Source organism: Phoxinus phoxinus (assembly GCF_949152265.1).
Source record: "Phoxinus phoxinus genome assembly, chromosome: 6".
Classification (NCBI taxonomy): Eukaryota; Metazoa; Chordata; class Actinopteri; order Cypriniformes; family Leuciscidae; genus Phoxinus; species Phoxinus phoxinus.
Window position 1 is genome coordinate 14,995,048 of NC_136881.1, and position 18,289 is coordinate 15,013,336.

The 18,289-nt window shown below is 37.0% G+C and overlaps 1 protein-coding gene across 1 annotated transcript; it reads right to left on the bottom strand.

Annotated features, from left to right (window-relative positions):
• Positions 1-1,908: 1,908 nt before the first annotated feature.
• On the bottom strand, positions 1,909-18,289 carry ncapd3 (non-SMC condensin II complex, subunit D3). The gene is made up of 35 exons (XM_079617349.1): positions 18,173-18,289; positions 17,612-17,763; positions 17,298-17,460; positions 16,932-17,107; positions 16,581-16,751; positions 16,230-16,291; positions 15,589-15,676; positions 15,373-15,506; positions 15,141-15,213; positions 14,563-14,688; positions 14,191-14,443; positions 14,027-14,065; positions 13,832-13,939; positions 13,669-13,742; positions 12,527-12,661; positions 11,243-11,463; positions 10,938-11,129; positions 10,620-10,717; positions 9,332-9,441; positions 8,402-8,509; positions 6,998-7,106; positions 6,644-6,745; positions 6,315-6,553; positions 6,135-6,214; positions 5,899-6,036; positions 5,623-5,756; positions 4,558-4,754; positions 4,371-4,481; positions 3,705-3,878; positions 3,451-3,584; positions 3,215-3,282; positions 3,015-3,056; positions 2,858-2,920; positions 2,707-2,770; positions 1,909-2,164 (listed from the first exon to the last, which is right to left on the bottom strand). The coding sequence occupies exons 1-35, from the start codon at positions 18,222-18,224 to the stop codon at positions 2,089-2,091; spliced, it is 4,266 nt and encodes a 1,421-aa protein (XP_079473475.1). The 5' UTR covers positions 18,225-18,289; the 3' UTR covers positions 1,909-2,088.

Sequence of the window (18,289 nt, forward strand, 5' to 3'; positions counted from 1 at the left end):
TAATAAATACTAAAACAAATAAGATAGGTACTAATATAATAGGTACTAATTAATAAATACGGTAATACGATTTATAGAAAGCTATATTTAATGAGGAGTAATAGGAATAGGAGTAAATAACATTATTTGTCTGCCCAAATTATAGGCTAAATAATGGTTGAGAAAGTAACGTTAATATATTTTAATAGAAAATGTAGGCCTAACTTACCTTCACAATTCACGATCACGAATATTTTACCAAAACATCAAAATATTAGAATAAGGCAACCCTTTCTGTTCTTGTCCTTCTATTTTTGTTAATATAATTAAATGCATTTAATTAAACTCATTATTAATTCAATATTTATTAATTTAATTACTATATAATATTTTTATTTGAAAATAAAAAAAGCAGTTATCTGTAAGAATAAATAAAATGTAAAAAAAAAAAAATATATATATATATATATATCCTGAATCATCCATGTACAACCAATAAAAGGTTGACTAAGACCGAATCTAAAACTTAGATCTTAAAGTGTGCATGTCAGGTTACATTTTTTTAGACAGCAAACTGTTACTTTATTTCTTGCTGTCAGAATTCCATTTTTAATCATGTATCAGGACCTTTTTTTACAGTCAGGATCAAAAGGTGTCTGTCTCCCTCATGTGGAAGTGAGAGGAATAGCAACACTCGTGACTGAACGTCAGAGACGCTATTAAAGTGCACGATATGTTATTTAGAATATTATCAATTCATGCTGGTTAACATGATCATCAGGTTTTGAACGTATTAAATGTACCTCCCAAACATTATTCATTATTAATTTATTTCACACACGTTTTTTTTTTTTTTCGTTTTATGGGGACTTTCCATAGAAATGATTGTTATACTGTACAAACTATATTCTATCCCCTACCCATCATAGAAAACTTTCTGCATTTTTAAATTTTTCATTTTACAACATCACAGTATGATTTATAAGCTGTTTTCCTCATGGGTACCAAAAAAATGTCCCCACAAGTAAAAGGATTTCGGATATTGCCATCTTGGTGGGGATATTTTGTCCTCATAAATAGGGTTTACCATTTTCTTCAAAGAAACATATAGGTTTTATATTTATGGAGCAGCCTGTTCATGTGCAGTGTTGGCGTAATTTTAGACTTTATTTGTGTATTTTTATTGTTTGTTATTATGACTGATTATATTTTGTTCGTAAACCGTATATATGCTGTGATCTTCAAATGACAACAATGTGCATTTCATGTTTATTCTGACACCTTCAGTTATTCTAATGCTCAAAAAGTTTTTATAACAGTAAACACTCTTCATGTAATCATATTACCTGTACTTTGTGTCATGTATATCAAAATAAAACTGATAAAAAAAATATAGACCTCACTTTATTGGTATTTAAATAGCCTTTTAAATTCTTGTACACAGGTGCTGTATTAAACACCAAAATACTGAATGAAAGTATTTCTGTTGCTACATTTGAACGTCTGAAACGTCTCATACGAAAGTCTCGTCAAATACATTTAATCTACTTCATCTGCAATAAAGACAGCAAACACTGGTGGTAATCCACTGTAGACACAGGTGATCATATTCAGTGTTTAAAAGCACACAAGAAAGTGGATTACACCTTAAAAAAAAGTCACTTGCATGAGAAAATGTTTTATTATATATATATATATATATATATAAACCTCTCAAAGACTGTTTTAGTAAAACATCATAAGGAGAAACAGAACACTGTTGTGTACCAATGGGTGATAAATCTGCTCCTTATAATATTAATAATCATTACCGGTAGTTGCCACACTTTCTCTACTGATATGAACGGCAGGGATAGTAATTGCAAATTTCAGACACATTCAGTACACTTCCATAACAACCATGTTTGGAGGAAATCCACATGATACAATCCAAAGTATCAAAAGCATTTAATAACATTTCCTTTTTACAAACAAGACAAGACGACGAAACGGTAAAAAAGGAGAGTTATCAAGAGAGCAGTGAAATATAGAGGGCTGGTTATAAAGGTACAGTGAACTGAAAGGTAGAATCAATACATACTACATCATAATAAATGCACAGATAAACATTCACTGAAACCTTTTCTTGGATCTCAGTTTTTGTACAAGAGGAGATTCCACATTCCACTGCCTGGGCACTGGTTTTCTAAAGGGCGAGAAAAGAAAAAAAAAAGGAAAAGGAAATATTAACCAATATAGCTTCATCTAATATTAATAGTTCATTGTAAAACATTATATACGGTACTGTGAAGGGTCATATCATTATGGTTGTTGTAGCGCTGTGCTGAAAATTATTTTCAAGGCAGTACCGTGTCTATTAATGGGTAAAGCCACAGTAACATATTCAGCTAGACAGCTTCTATATAAACTGGTTATGTTTCTTAAGCCTGGTAGGGAATGTTTTATGAGCAGTAGGATGACCATTTTCATCCGCATGCAGTGCCGAAGCACAACCAAAAAAATTTATTCTGCAAAATGCAATGAAAATGAAACTGTAATGAACGATGTCTAAAACTTTGTATTACTAATCACTTCTCGTGTCTATTGCCTCTTTAAGATGAAGTGCTTGTTGTATCCCTCATTAAATCACTTTATTTAAAAGTTAATTTAAAAATCACTTTATCATCTGTTAAATAAATAAATGTGTTCAGCTTAGCTCTCAATGCATAATGAAATGTATAAGCTTACTGTTGCTCTGGTGACGACAGATGCAGAACGCTCTCTTCTTCCTCCACATCTTTGCTACCTGTAACTGAGAACACATTTGACCATTTTCACAAATTTCCAAGTACTTGTTGAATGGTTTAAAACATTTCTGACCATAAGACCAAAAACATACCTCTTCTAGATTCATAGCAGATGGCACTGACTTGCTCTCCAAATGTCACTTCATTGATGCTCGCTTAAAAAGAATCAAAAAGAGCTCAATTAAATAGCAGTTCCCCTAAGGATGGACTTTTGTAATAATGGGAGATGTCCAAATGAATTAATCTTACCCTGTGGAGTACTAATGGCTCTCCCAACCTGTTTTCCTCGTCCTGTCAGAGGAGAGGGAGAGAGACTTAAAAATAATTTTCAACTGATAATAAAGATGTTCTTTATAATATAATGAAATAACTAGTAATTAGAAACGACTGATCTGTGTTGTTCTGTATGGTTTGGTTGCAGACAAAAGAAAATGCTGATTTTGGTTTACCTGTTGAAAACACTGTAGGGGAAGAATTGGCCCTGACTGGAGTTACCATGCCTGCATATGTGCGGTGCCTGAGAGAACGAATAATTGTAAAAGTGATGTGAATATTCATACATAACACTTTTGTCTTATTTTTATTGATAAATTATGCTGCTGATGATATTATTTTATTGATATTGGTGATATCTAACTAAAAATTGACAGGTTATCTGTTGTACTTGGATGTGGCCCAGTTTTACCTCAGAGCATCAGCAGATTTTGGGGTTCGTGCGGGTCCTTTATTAGCATGAGGATGTAGAGGGGTGGCAAAACCGCCCCTCGGTGTCTGCCTCCCAACGTTTGCTGCCTGGGCAGGAGAAGCCATGGAATTACCCTAAAGAAGAATGGACAAGGGAGAGAAACAGAGGAAAGAAAAGAGACAAGGTTAAAAACTGGCAGCAAAAACTGTGTCAAATTTCTGCTACTTTCTGATGCATGCGTATGTTTGACTAACGTTTTGTCGGGGTGACATTGCGAAGTTGGCCAATTGGTTTTCCATCTGTTGTTGTTGTTCTTGTTGTTGTTTTTCCTTTTCAAACTGCTTCAGGTTATACTCCATCTCTGCAGCCAACTGCTCATCAGCAGCAAACAGCTCCTTCACTTCTGAACGATAGTCCTGCATGGTCACCTGCAATAGACACATAAACAAAAGGCTGGTCTTGTGATGGGTGTGAATAATTTAGCATTACCACAATGTCTGAGGAAGGGGCAGCAAATTTCTCTTTTATGACCACCATAATCAATCTCTCTATATTTTTTCTCTCTTTTGCAAAGTCACAGAAACCCCACCATGGACTATAGTTTGCTATTGGAGAAAATTGTAACAAAAAATTACATTTGTTGTATTCTCTCGTTCACCACTATGAACGTTTACCCAATTACGATGACTTCTGCTTCTGAGAACATGAAAACGTAAAAAGGATCCATTACGTACTACACGTTTTAAAAAAAATTATTTTGACTGAACTTGTGCAAAAAATTTAGATGAGACGCAACGGCCCAATACATTTTTCTGATGTGTTTGGTAAGTAGACTAATAATTAAAAACACATTTATTTAAAGAAGTAGGGAGGGGGGGAAGGCACATCTCTAATATCTCAATCATGTCTGTACGCATCACCTGTAGGTACGCCATAAGGTGTTTCAGGACAGGTGAGTGTTGCTCTTCCAGCATGTTCTTCAGACTGATGATGATTGGAATAACATTCTCCACAAAGTTTCTCTTTTGGACCTGCACATAAGACAGATGGCAAGTTTAACAAAGATCTGATGATAGTTTTTTGACCACCTCCAGAATTTACACTCACCTGTGAGACCAACTTTTTCTGGGCCACCTGTAAGACAGCTTTAGCCATGGCCATCTCATCCTCCTGAGGGTCCTCTCCTGCTGCTGGGTTGCTCATGGCTGACAGTTTCATCTCCTTCAGGGAGAGGACGTCAAATGTATCTGCAAGCAACTCTGAACCCTGAGAGTCCAGAGGCAGCTCAGAGTCCACAAAACTGGCTGGAGAAGAGAGGCATCTGTAAGGGTCACATCTATGTAATAAACCAGTGTTTCTCTGAACAACTGTTGAGTCCCTAACCATTTGCTTTCAACCTGTAAATTGAATTTACAGCTACATAAGTCATGGATAAATATTCCTTCTACTGAAAAATAAAAGATAGTTGAAGGGTTAAACATCGATAAACAACATTGTAACAAAATTGGGATCGGGTGGGGCTGGTGCTCAATTCAGGCTTCATAAAGAGTTTGGAAAAAGCTTGTTTTAAACATTACATTTTCAATCCTCTCCTGTGGCCTCATCGTATGCACACTTAAAATCTCGCCGGAAGTAGTAGGTCATCTGGGTACTTTTTGCCTACTCTTTTATGAGTACTTTTTCTTTTATGAGAAGTATCAGACATACGTTTGTCACATACTGTTTTTCGCCTACTATTTAGTAGGGACGTATGCGATTTCAAATGCAGCCCAAGTCATGGGTCCCCTGTGTTTCCAGTGTTATCTGGAATGGTATTGCAGCAGAAAAGGTGTTTCTGTTCCACCCTCTACTGTACAGATGTGAATTTGTACTTCTTTCAGCCTGACTCATTCAGATAAAAAAAAAATTTTCATATTCATTTTTGCTCTTGGTGTAAAAGGACCATTCGCCTGTGATTCATTTCACTATATCGCATAGCCTCTGGTGTGAAAAGGTATTTTTCCTTCAGCCAGTTTTGTGGATTCACCGTTTCAATCACTGTATTTTGTCCTGCTTGGAAGCCCATTTAATGTGCTGGAAAAGTGCTTAAATTTCACTCCTAAAATCTGTACACAAACCTTGCACACTGCAAAGACCACATAAAGCAATCTATCTATCACAAACAGCTCTCACCAAGAATGTCCTGGCAGATTTTGGTGGTGATATTGAAGCGTTGCTCATCTGTAAAGTTTTTCAATAGGAACCTGTAGATCCTGAAGCGTTTGCCTTGATTCTGGTGTCCTCTCAGAGAAAACCTGCTTTTCTCACTGACAGAAAAAAAATAAAAAATTAGAACTCCTAGCATTCCACATCAGTCGATTCCTCCCATAAATGGAAAGAAAATGAAACAGTTTCTGAACCACAAAAAAATAAAAAATCTAACATACGATGGATAATTTCATAAACTACCTCTCAGTTTGAGGAAATTTATTATATTTCTTGTGTTTCTCATAAGAGTTGAAGTGGAAAATGCACTCAATGAAATGCTGGGAAAACATGAGGGGACTCTTCTTAAGCAGGAGTTCAACCAGGCAGTACTCACAGAGACTAAAAAACAAAACAAACGAAAAACAACAACAACATTAGATTAAATTGCAAAAGAAACTACTGTAATAAGCTTTTCTTTGTGAAGCCATATTTCTTACTCTGCAATGGCAGGATCTGGGTCCACAAGCGCAATAGCGAAACGGAAAAACAGTGCACCTTTCCATTTGACATATTCCTCCTGTTGAAGAGCAAAACATCACAATACAGGATATTTAAAGAATCTGACACCGCCAGATAAAACAAACAAAAAAAATGCTTGGAGGGTCTTGCGCGAGTACCTGCAGTAAGTTGGTGAGCATAATGAGGGTCTGTTCTCGGACAATGGGCTCTTTGTCTCTGAGACATGCTGAGATGTTTGGGATATATCGACTCACTGTGTTGGTGTAACGCACGCAAAGGTCGCACATCACCACCACCACGTTACTGCGCACGGCCAGCTCTGTGCCCACTTCCAGCTCCCGTGCAAACACAGGGAGGTACTTCAACATTAGCTCCTCGTGCTGCAAACAAAGCTTACCTATGACACAGAGAGAACAATTCTATCACATTCAGCCAGCTGGGTAATGTGCATCTAAAAAAAAAGAAACAGTTTGTAAATGTGTATCACCTAATGTGATAACAGCATGAGCTCGCACCACTGTTGGCATGGAATTGGGTTTGAACTGAGACAGAGGCTGACTAGCAGGCAGTTCATGTCCTTCAGCAGGATCTGAAAGAAAACACAGAATAAAAAAATAAAAAAACATGCAGTTGATGAGACCGATGTTTTTAAAGCATTACTCCAAGACCCTGATATTGACATCAGCTGTAAATTGCATCTTAATCTGTGTGTACAGCTACAGCAGATTTCTGAGAAGCTCTTGGATGTGTGTTTCAGATTTACTGAAATGACACATGATAAGAATCCTGGGATAGATGTGCATTAATACTAAGCAAAAAATAAATAAAATCATGGGCTCACCAAGCTGCTCTGAAGGAGTCAGAACAGACTGAACCAGAAGGAAAATTCTTTTCCCCACTTTCGATGGACAATGGAGAGAAGTGGCACCAAGTGTATACAGATGTTTCACCTGAGATACAGAGGATACATAGAAGGGAATATAACATTTCCATTTTAAAATGCAAAATGTAAATTAAACTATCACTTTATTTAATGCTTTTAACAAGTTGTGGTCTCTGAGATTTGTTTTTGAGTTTAATGCGCAGTTAAAAGTACATTAATTTATAATCAAGGTTTATGATCATTTAAGTCTGGTCAACAGCAATAGTTTTGTGATTTCTGTAATGTGATGTAATGCGAAGACAAGGATTGAGTGATTAAAAACTATGGTAGATACTACATTAACAATATAAAGCTAATGGGCCTGTTTACATCTGGTAACTTTTACTGATCAGATAATCCGATTTGTGAAAACTGTTCCATTTACACTCAGCCACATAATTGTGTCTCTGCAAAACAAATAAATCTGATCTTCAATTCCCACACCATATGCACATTTTATTTTATTTTTAATTATTGTATGTTCAGGATGCGACACCGAACTTTCAGTTTAGTTTCGGAATCAGAATGCTTGCACAAACAAGGAATATTTCTTTAAAAATATAAAAGAATAAAGAAAGACACAAACATATTTACAGATTGTGAATATATTTACAGTATTATGAGTAATATGAATAATATCAACTAAGTTTACAAAGATATTGCACTAAGCAGCGGAGTATTGCCTTGGGAGGCATTTAACCGTTTAAGAGGGAAACGGCCTGTGGGAAGCCGTACTGCCACGTGAGCTGAAACATCTAGGGCACAGGAACAGCTTCTTCCCAGAAGGCCATTTACACAGTTCAATGTGGCATTGAAGCATCTGCTTGCTGAAGAAATGATCAGCTACTTATCTGAGGTGGGCCATATCTGTGGTGTTGCAGTAGCACAGTCACATCTGGCTGTCGATAGCCTAAACACACTCTCACACGCTTTAAATTTAATTTTTTACGATTTTGGGAGGAGTAAAATTTACATATGTGGCTTCAACAACCAGATGCATTTACACCAGTTTACACAACCTCATGAAACCATCAGTCTCGAAAGCGTTTCGGAGGACATTTACACCTTGTCTTTTCCGATCAGAGAAAACGCATGAAGTGACCAGGTGCAAAAAGACACTATATTGTTGCTTTCTGATTTAAAAAGAACAGCAGCAAGAAAAACAAAACAAAACAGCCGTTTAACTATAAGGATCAGAGATGGTGGAAAATAGTCATGTAAAACTAAACTGATTGTTTTGCTGCAAAAACTTTAATAATGTTGTAAGTAGGCTTTAATGAAAAAAGTGTGATTTATCCCCATTAATAAAGGCTCTGTCTGTACCAGAAGGTCTTCATTGATGTTCATAGCTCCTTTCTCTTGTAGAATGACACCAGACAGATAACTCTCACAAACAGAGACCAGCTCTCCACAGAAACGATCTAGGAACCTCTGAAACACACACAAAAAGAAAGAAAGTATCCATCCATCCATCCATCTTCTTCCGCTTATCCGGGGCCAGGTCGCGGGGGCAGCAGTCTAAGCAGAGATGCCCAGACTTCCCTCTCCCTAGCCACTTCCTCTAGCTCTTCCGGGGGGACACCGAGGTGTTCCCAGGCCAGCCGGGAGACTTAGTCTCTCCAGCGTGTCCTAGGTCTTCTAGGTGGGACGCGCCCGGAACACCTTCCCGGGAAGGCGTCCAGGAGGCATCCGGAACAGATGCCCGAGCCACCTCAGCTGACCCCTCTCGATGTGGAGGAGCAGCGGCTCTACTCTGAGCTCCTCCCGAGTGACCGAGCTTCTCACCCTATCTCTAAGGGATCGCCCAGCCACCCTGCGGAGAAAGCTCATTTCGGCCGCCTTTATCCGGGATCTTGTCCTTTCGGTCATGACCCAAAGCTCATGACCATAGGTGAGAGTAGGAACGTAGATAGACCGGTAAATCGAGAGCTTCGCCTTGCGGCTCAGCTCTTTCTTCACCACGACAGACCGGTACATCGACCGCATTACTGCAGAAGCTGCACCGATCCGTCTGTCAATCTCCCGTTCCATCCTTCCCTCACTCGTGAACAAAACCCCAAGATACTTGAACTCCTCTACTTGAGGCAGGAACTCTCCACCATCCTGAAGTAGGCAAGCCACCTTTTTCCGACTGAGGACCATGGCCTCGGATTTGGAGGTCCCGATTCTCATCTCATCAGAAAGAAAGTATTAAATTATAAATAAAAGACATCTAATAAGGGCTTCTTGGCAATAGTATATGTATGATCTTACCAATGTGTCCTGAGTGTTGTCTGATCTTCCAAACCTGACCAGAGTATCCACACAGGAGTTGATCACCTCCAAAGGCAAACTGAAAGTCTTCAACCAGCCCATCAGATCATCTACACAGGTAAAATGTGTACACATTTGTAATGTATTTGAATTAAAATTCCCTTACTAACAAAGCTGTGTTTTGAATGTGTAACTTTAACTGAATTACCAGTGTTACATAAACATGATCCAGTAGGTAATTAGACTGACTACCCTACACTACCATTCAAAAGTTTGGGCTCAGTTAGACTTTTTCTTTTTTTAAAGTAATATATTTATTTATTTTTCAGCAAGGATACATGAAACTGAAAGTAAAAAGTGACAGTAAAGATATGTATAATGTTACAAAACAAATGTCTATTTCACACTGATAATACAAAATGTTTCTTGAGCACCAAATCAGTATTTTAGAATGATTATGTGACACTAAAAATTCAGCTTTTCCAACATGAATAAAAGTAAAATTTAAAAATATGCTTAAATAGAAAATAGTTATTCTAGTTTAAATTGTACTAGTATTTCTATTTCCCCCAAAAATGCAGAATTTCTGAGCATATGAGACTTCTTTCAAAAACCTTTTAAAAATCTTAAAGGATTAGTTCACTTTTAAAATGAAAATTCTGTCATCATATACTCACCCTTAAGTTGTTTCAAACCTGTATAAATTTCTTTCCTCTGCTGAACACAAAGGAAGATATTTAGAAGAATGTCTGTGACCAGACAGTTTTTGGTTCCCAATGACTGCCATAGTATATTTTTTTCCTACTATGGCAGCATTGGGAACCAAAAACTGTCTGGTTACTGACATTCTTCTAAATATCTTCCTTTGTGTTCAGCAGAGGAAAGAAATTCATACAGGTTTGAAACAACTTAAGGTTGAGTATATGATGACATAATTTTCATTTTAAAAGTGAACTAATCCTTTAAGGACAAATGGAACGATAGCGGTTCATCTGAAGTTTATCTGAATCCAACCTGACTTAAAAAGCCTTGAACTCACAAGTTATTGGTCTTTCACATTCACTGAACCACAAGTAAGATTCAGGTTAAAAGGAACTGGCTCACAATACCTACTTGTTTGCTCCATAACGATATAATAAACAAATGCAACCTCACCAGATCAAGTATGATGAAACCACATCACCTGTCACCAATGGTGACCATTTTTAACTATAATCACAATTAGTAATTTTTGATTAGCATTTACAATAATTTCAGTCCCATTTCAGTCCTGACACACAACACTTACCAACTATTCTGGCCTTGGTGTCATCATTGATATTAGAGGCAATGTCACCCATAACGCTCAAGATATGACAGGTCATTGTAACTGAAACAACTGGTGACCTGATAATTAAAACAAACACATCATTAAAAATATATATTTTAGAACAAAATCACATGCAAAGCAAGCAGACACCATTTACACACTGTCCATCAGTTAAAATCTAAATTATTCACAAAATAACGACATACTCTTTGACCTCTGTCCTTTATAACTGTCTGCACATTTACCACATGGTTTGATGACACAACAAATTCCACTTCCTCAGCTCTGTTTTCTGACCTGATAGTATTCTCCCAGGTATCCAGAATGGTGGTGTAGTTCAGTTTAGGAGAGCAACTGGCAATTTTAGCTAACAGCAGCCAGGCTGCAGCGGCCCTCTCTCCCTCTGTGTGAGACAGCAAACTGTTCACAAAGGCAGGAGTGAACTTCTGCTGCGGAGCCCACACGCTGAAAGCCTTGCTGAAATACCGGCTACAGAAGAGAAGGATGTGGAGGAGGACAGAAATAAAACAATGAAAGCAAAGAAAGAGGGAGACATGTCACACACTGCTAGTCACAGATGATTAGGACAACGTGTAACTGACCTGAGGTCTTGACACTTCTCACACATCAGTACCAGTAAATCCCAGGCCAGCCTCTGAGAGGTGTCGCCATCCCGATATTTGCCTTGATTCTTAATGTGAGTGATGATGACATGGTCCAGACACTCTAGAGCTTTCTCCTGCACAGAGCTCTCAGAGTCCATGACAGCCGGTAACACTCCTCTCAGCCAGGCCTCCTGCACCTCTCTATTTTCAGACAGAGCCTGGACCATCATAATTGAAAGAAAGAAGGTTATAGGACAACGATACACAAAGGTTAAAGGCCCATTCGCACCAAGGACAATAGCTAAAATAATAACGATAAAGATAAGAAATAGTTTTAAAAATAATTCTAAATGTAAAAGAATAGCAGAGTGCATACCACACCTACAGTATATTACAACACAGTCCCTTTAAGACAAGTCATTTCACTCTGCATCCATCTTTGAAACTCAAATGAAATTCAAAGAGATAGGAGCTGTACTTGCATGACTGAAATGTGTGCTTCTCGGAAAATGTACTGTTTCTATAGCAACCGGAGCGTCTTACAGCAGCTACATTGACGAGATGACTATCAATCAGCGATTGGCTCTTTTATTTAGAAGGCGGGAATTATTCCGCCATTTTGTGCATGTACTTTCTCCCATTTATAGTAATATGAGTGCACAGTCTTTGTATATCTAAAGTCTTTGATTACAATAATGGTTGGAATCACTTTCACAATGATTTTTTACATTGGCACGACGATAAAAACATTAACAGCCCATCAGAATACTTAAAATATTTAAAGTGACAGGAGACAACCTGCAGGAGTGTGCGTTGGTGTGTGGACGCTAATATAGTTATAGTTATAATTATCGTTCTTGCTGTTAACAGGCCTTAAGAGATATGGCAACCCCTCATTGGCCAGGCCATCACCATTTGCATGGGTGGGGGAAAAAAAATCATGATTTTTAAAAAATTTTATTCATTATATTATTTTGTGGGTAAAACTGTGCATTTATGAGTAAACAAATATGATTAATATCTTATTTGACAGAGAAAGCAACCATACCAGCTGAAGATAAGTCGTGAGGAAAAACAGAATAAATGTCATGTTCTTAAAAAGACTATTTAAACAGGACCTCAGTTGTAAACATTAAAATGCAGAGGTACAGGTAATTTTTTGACTGTTTTGACTAGCTAATCATTTTATTGGTCATAATAGATAGAGATAGTTTGAATCAATCTGTTAGATGCAGCAATAAGCAATAATGTTGTAATATGAGGTTGGAAGGGGGTGCTCACAGCAAGGAGGTCCATAAGGCACTGCATGGCTTTCTTCTTCACTGAGACAGCAGGATCCCTGCAGCGCTCTGACAGAATACTCAGATTCTCCGCACTGCATGAGACCACCCCATGCTTCAGCAGACTCATGACGGTCTACACAAACACATGAAAGACACACGATCAGGTACATCTGCTTGCTTTATAGTTTTGACAGTGAAAATAATGGCCTTGCATACTCTACCATTAAAAAGTATGATTTTTCAATGCTTTCTGTCAAAGAAGTCTTATGCGTACCAAGGCTGTATTTATTTGATCAAAATCAGTAATGCTGTGAAATATTATTACAATTTACAGTAACAGTTTTCTACCATAATTGATTCCTAATTAATTCCTGTAATAGCCATACTGAATTTTTAACAGCTTATTTGGTGCTCAATGAACAGTTTTGGAAAGTTGAGGCTTTTGTTTGTTCAAGATACTTTGAGTTTGATGAATAGAAAGTTCAAAAGAACTATTATTTGAAATATAATTTTGTAACCACACATATGTCTTTACTGTCACTTTAATCAACAATGCATCCTTGCTGAATAAAAGTATTAATTTCTTTAAAAAAAAAATTAAAATAAAAAATCTTACTGACTGGAAACATTTAAATGGTAGTGTATAGTTAATCGAGTCCATATTACAGAAAATAGTATTTTATTTCTCTTTTAAAATAAATCAAACATAATCTAACAATAACAATGCTCCCTTCCCATTCCAGAAACTATTTATGGAAATTAAGGTGCAAAAATGGGTTAAAAACATCACTTGAATGTGCAAGTACAGCATACGGTCAGCACACTAATTACAGCATTACTGTTAAAAATTACAAACTAAAAACTCCAGATGAACTAGTTGACCACATTAATCAATAAGTTGATAGTTGGACGACTAATCGCCCATCGTGACCCAACCCTACAGTGAGCTAATATATTGGGTATATTGGGTCACAAACAGTAATATATTATTGGGTAATTCAGCAAAAACTGCCTATTTTATAGTCCATAGTGGAAAGTGGTCACATACAGTAAAAATAAATGCATTAAACATTGACTTTAATATTATAAGTATAATATATGAAAAATGTGAAGTTACAAAGTGTACAATGTATTTCATACCTCCAGTGCACTTTTTCTAGCATTGGTTTTTGGATCACTGACATGCTTTTTAAATAGAGCCATAGTTTCCTCATCTAAAAGCAAATACAAAAAGAATTAATAAAGAAATAGAGATGTAAAAATTTGTATTTAAAATGACAAGGCCTATTTGAGTTAAACTTACTCTGAAAAGAAGTATTCATAACGCTCCTGTTGGTCGTAGTGATGCTCTTGTGTTTTGTAAGCTCAATGGTTCTGAAGGTCAGGGCAGTTTTCTGACCTTTCAGAGTTTCTGAAAAACATAACACACACTGAACTATCACTGACTATAAAAATCCCTCTACCTAATTTCATTTTAAGTACCGAAATACAATCTTACGCTCAGAATGGGCTGAATCCAGCATAGTCTGAGCACCAGCTGAAAAAAAAAAATCAGCTTAATCAGTAATCAAATGTATGTTACAAATAAAGAATAGAACTCACTCATATACAAACAGTTTTACACTGAGATGTACAGTTATTGTACTGTAGTCATATACATACTATTGGAGAACAGCTCATGCACACATTTTGTGGCATTCTGGGAACCCAGCTCCAGACACTGTGCCAGGCAGTGCAATGCGTGACCTCTGACCGTGGGAGAGATGTCAATACGATGATTGTAGATGATATTGTGGACCAGGAACCTGTGAGTCAGGAACACAGCCAGCTCAGGGTCCACTGTGTCGTCCACTTCCCTCTCGCTCTGCTGCAGAAGGACCATGGTAACGTCGAGCGCAAACATTCTAAATGCCACCTGTAGAGAAGGTTTTTTTCAGGAATCAGGAACAGACCAGTGCATTGACACATATCAAATAATCTGTGCAAATGTCAAGTTGTGCTCAAATAAGGGGCCGTTATAGTCACACTGTTCACCTTGTTATTTTGGGAGTAGTTATAGAGCCACTTAACAATGGCTGCGTAGTCCTGGCACGGCATCTTAGCCATCAGCTTCCCAACAGCCTGTGCTCCACTGGCTCGATATTCAGACTTCTCCACCATCTGAAACACAGAGTGAGTTACATGGAATTACATGAAAGATTTTTTTTTTTAATGGCGACACCTCACAGGTTAGTTCACCCAAAACTGAAAGCTGCTGCTTTTTTTCTTAGAATTGATTTGAGAGCTACATAATGACTTGCATGAATGATATGATAGTGAATAATGATGTCTGTATGTATATATAGCTTTGGAAAATTTGGAATATAAGACAAGTTGTATGAACTACTTTTATGGTTCTTTAATTGTGCTTTTTGTCTGTTTTGAAGCTGTGGTCACTATAATATGTCATATGCAACTGTATGTAGATTCTTATGAAAATCTAATTTTGTGCTCCATGAAAAAAATAACTATAAATATATCAGGAACAACATGAGGGTTGAGTCAATAAAGACAAAACTGAAATAATTAAACTGAAAATATTTATTTTAATGTTCCTTTAAAATAAAATATACCTGATGGCAGATGTGTTGCACAATGATCCGTAAAAGTGGCAATGTGGCCTCCCTCTGCTGATCAACAATGTGACTAGAACACATAATTCAGATAGAATCAACTCACAGTATCAATACTGAATAAATATCGGGGACAAAGTAAATCCAACAGAATACATTTAGAGATTGTATGTCATTAAAAAAAAAAAAAAAAAACTCTTTTCCTATATGAAATGGAAGTGGAGTCACTAACCTAATGAAAAGGATGGCCTGGTCTCTGGCACCACTGACAGCCTGAGATGGAGCAAGAAGACGCGGCTTGGATCTCTCCTGTGCTTTCATCATTAGAATCACATACAGTAGCTTGCGGAACACTCGACGACGGCACTGTACAATACAACACACAATGATCAAGCAATTTATTCATGCAAACTAAATACAGTGGTCTTCTTGAAGTAACCCCACACACCTCATCTCCTTCACCGTGAATGGTTGAGCAGAGTAGCCCCAGTCCATGATAGGACAGCTCAGGCAGACTCTCTAATTGGTCGACATTCCTGTAAACACACACACACAAAACCTCAGAAGGCTGCAAAACTTGATATAAAGTCAGATGTATTTGTGTAAAAGACTCTTTAAGAAAAAATGCATCAGTTTTGATCTTTTTAACTAAAACAAAATGAAAAAACTATAAAAAATGTTGTGTGTTTGTTTTAGCCTGGTCGTTAGAAATTGGGTGTGCAAATCTGAGGAAAATTTGGAGCTTAGAGGGGAGACAACCAATAAAACACAGACCTGCAACACACTCATTATTCAAACAAACATGAGTGGAGAAAAAAAAAACCCATAAAAACAAATAAATCTCAATTTTAAACATTAGATGACAAACTTAATTTGAACAAAAACAACTAAAAGACAATTGTAAATCTTGCCTTGGGAACAAACTGAAATTGAAATATAAAAAAATATAAAAAATAACAAACAAATTTTTTTAAATGAAAACTGAAAATAAAAGCTGAAAATAAAAGCTAATTCAAAATATAATAGTATATAAATACTACTAAAATAATGGTGTAATGCATTTCCTCGTCTTTCTAATTTTGCATTTACCTTTCCTGAGAGAATGACAGATCTCCAATAACTGGTTCAAAGTTGGTAAGTTCAGTGAAAAGCTGAAAAATGAAAATAATGTAAGAAATCTCAGCATTCTGTTAAGTATAACTACAAAATGCACATGTTGGTTTTAATATTGACATGTGAAAGTGTTCTAACCATACTCAGATCTATACATTACTGCTTTTCTGCTGAGACTAATATGCTCTGAGAATGTTATCTACTCTTCAAAGGGGTCAACCTTCTCTTTATGGAGTAGAAAAAACAAAAAAAGACCAATCCCTAACTACAACAAGAAGCACACAAATGCTGGGTGAGGCTGGCACACATCTTGCATCATTTACAGACCTGAACACAACTGTCAGCACTCTGAGGTTTGTCTCGAAGCGAAATTCTCTCTAGGAGTCTCAGAAGTGTGCGAACCAGTGATACAATGCACTCCCTAAGTTTCAGCAAATCCTGTGCAGAAAAGTACATCCCCTCTTCTTCATCATCTTCATCATCATCAATCTCCATTTGCTGGGAAACAAAACACAAAAATATACAATACATGACAATGACATCACTGTCAACACTATCATTGGCAGATAGATTGAATCTAAGTCTTTGGGGAATGTGTCAGAGTAGGAAAGTGCACTTTAAAAGATGATGAGTGTAAATGTCACATATGCAAACAAACAATAAAAAAAAATATTATACCTCTTCTGATGCTTTTTTTGGGGGTTTGGATCGTTTTCCAGATTTGGGGTCACCTTGGGAGCATTTCAGAGAATCTTTCTTGCGTTTCTTGCCAGAGTCTTGAGGCCAGCATTTTAGGGGCATGTTCAGACAGGTATCAAAAAGGATCTGATGGTAGACTTTATTCGCAACACTACCTGAAGATGGACGCACAAAAAAAACGATTAAATAAACTAATGAGACATTCTGACAGTGTTATGTAAAAACATCACATTTGCTTTTATGAAGGGATTTTGGTTGTGGATGACATCCTTGATATCACTAACAAACTTGAAATAAGTTTTTTTTTTTTTTTTGCTCTATATTAATAATCTGTTGCAATCTGACCTGGTATTTTCAGCAGCAACAAGTATAGAGAGGCTGCCTGTAGACCACACAGTCTCTGTTCAAGACTGGGATTTTTGGCTTTAGCACTAAGGATGAAGTAGGACAGGACAGCCACCAAAGTTTTTGCAGAGACACCATTCTCACCAAACACCACCCAGACACTCTACAGGAAAAAAATAAATACATGATCAAGAAATCATAAGTAACGTTAGATTACATTGCACTTGCAGTGAATAACAAAACTGATCTACTATGTTTATGTAAGCCCTTGGTGAGGTGAAACAGAAAGAAATCACAGAATCATCAAGTTATACCTGTGTATTGTCATCATCCTCATTGGAGAAGGTCAGAAGCTGCATGTAAACTGTTTTGAAAACATCAGGATCTTCCTTTATCTCCTCCTCAATAACAGGGTCAAGAGGGTCTGTGTCGGTGAACTCGAAATCCCACACTGCATCCACCCAGTCTGAAACATTTCAACAAGTCAATATCTATGTAGGCCTACACTGTGGCTAATGATGCACAAACATTATGCAGGCAGTTCGTTAAGTTTTAAAATAGACAATGAGCATGCGATTTACACTTTGACTGGGGTAAGTTAGTTACATAATATTACTATGGCAGTTTGAACGGATAGTTAAACGTTAGATGGAAAAGACAGTGAGTTTGGCTATAACGTTAACGTTAGCAGAATGCAAAAAAAAAATCTCGCATATTACAAACTATGACCCGAAACCAAAACAAACCCCCGGGATAACAGTGTCATTTGCAGCTCAACATATTTTGAAAGTTAATAGAACAATACACACGATGAGTCTCAAAAATAATTTAGCAATCGTTCCAAATACATGCTCGTAACAAAAATGACACTATACCTGAAGACACGCTGTTTAATCTTAATAACTGCAGAGCACGTATCAACTCCATCTTTCGTTCAAAACAACGCGCCAACAACAGCCGCAGCAGTAGTGGGAGGGACGTCGCGTCACATA

Coding starts and splice junctions, on each gene's coding strand:
- ncapd3 (XM_079617349.1), bottom strand. CDS start 18,224: ATGGAGTTGATACGTGCTCTGCAGTTATTAAGATTAAACAGCGTGTCT. Junction 6,037..6,134: donor CCAGATCCTGCCATTGCAGA/GTAAGAAATATG, acceptor TTTGTTTTTTAG/TCTCTGTGAGTACTGCCTGG. Junction 2,165..2,706: donor CTGTCGTCACCAGAGCAACA/GTAAGCTTATAC, acceptor CTCGCCCTTTAG/AAAACCAGTGCCCAGGCAGT.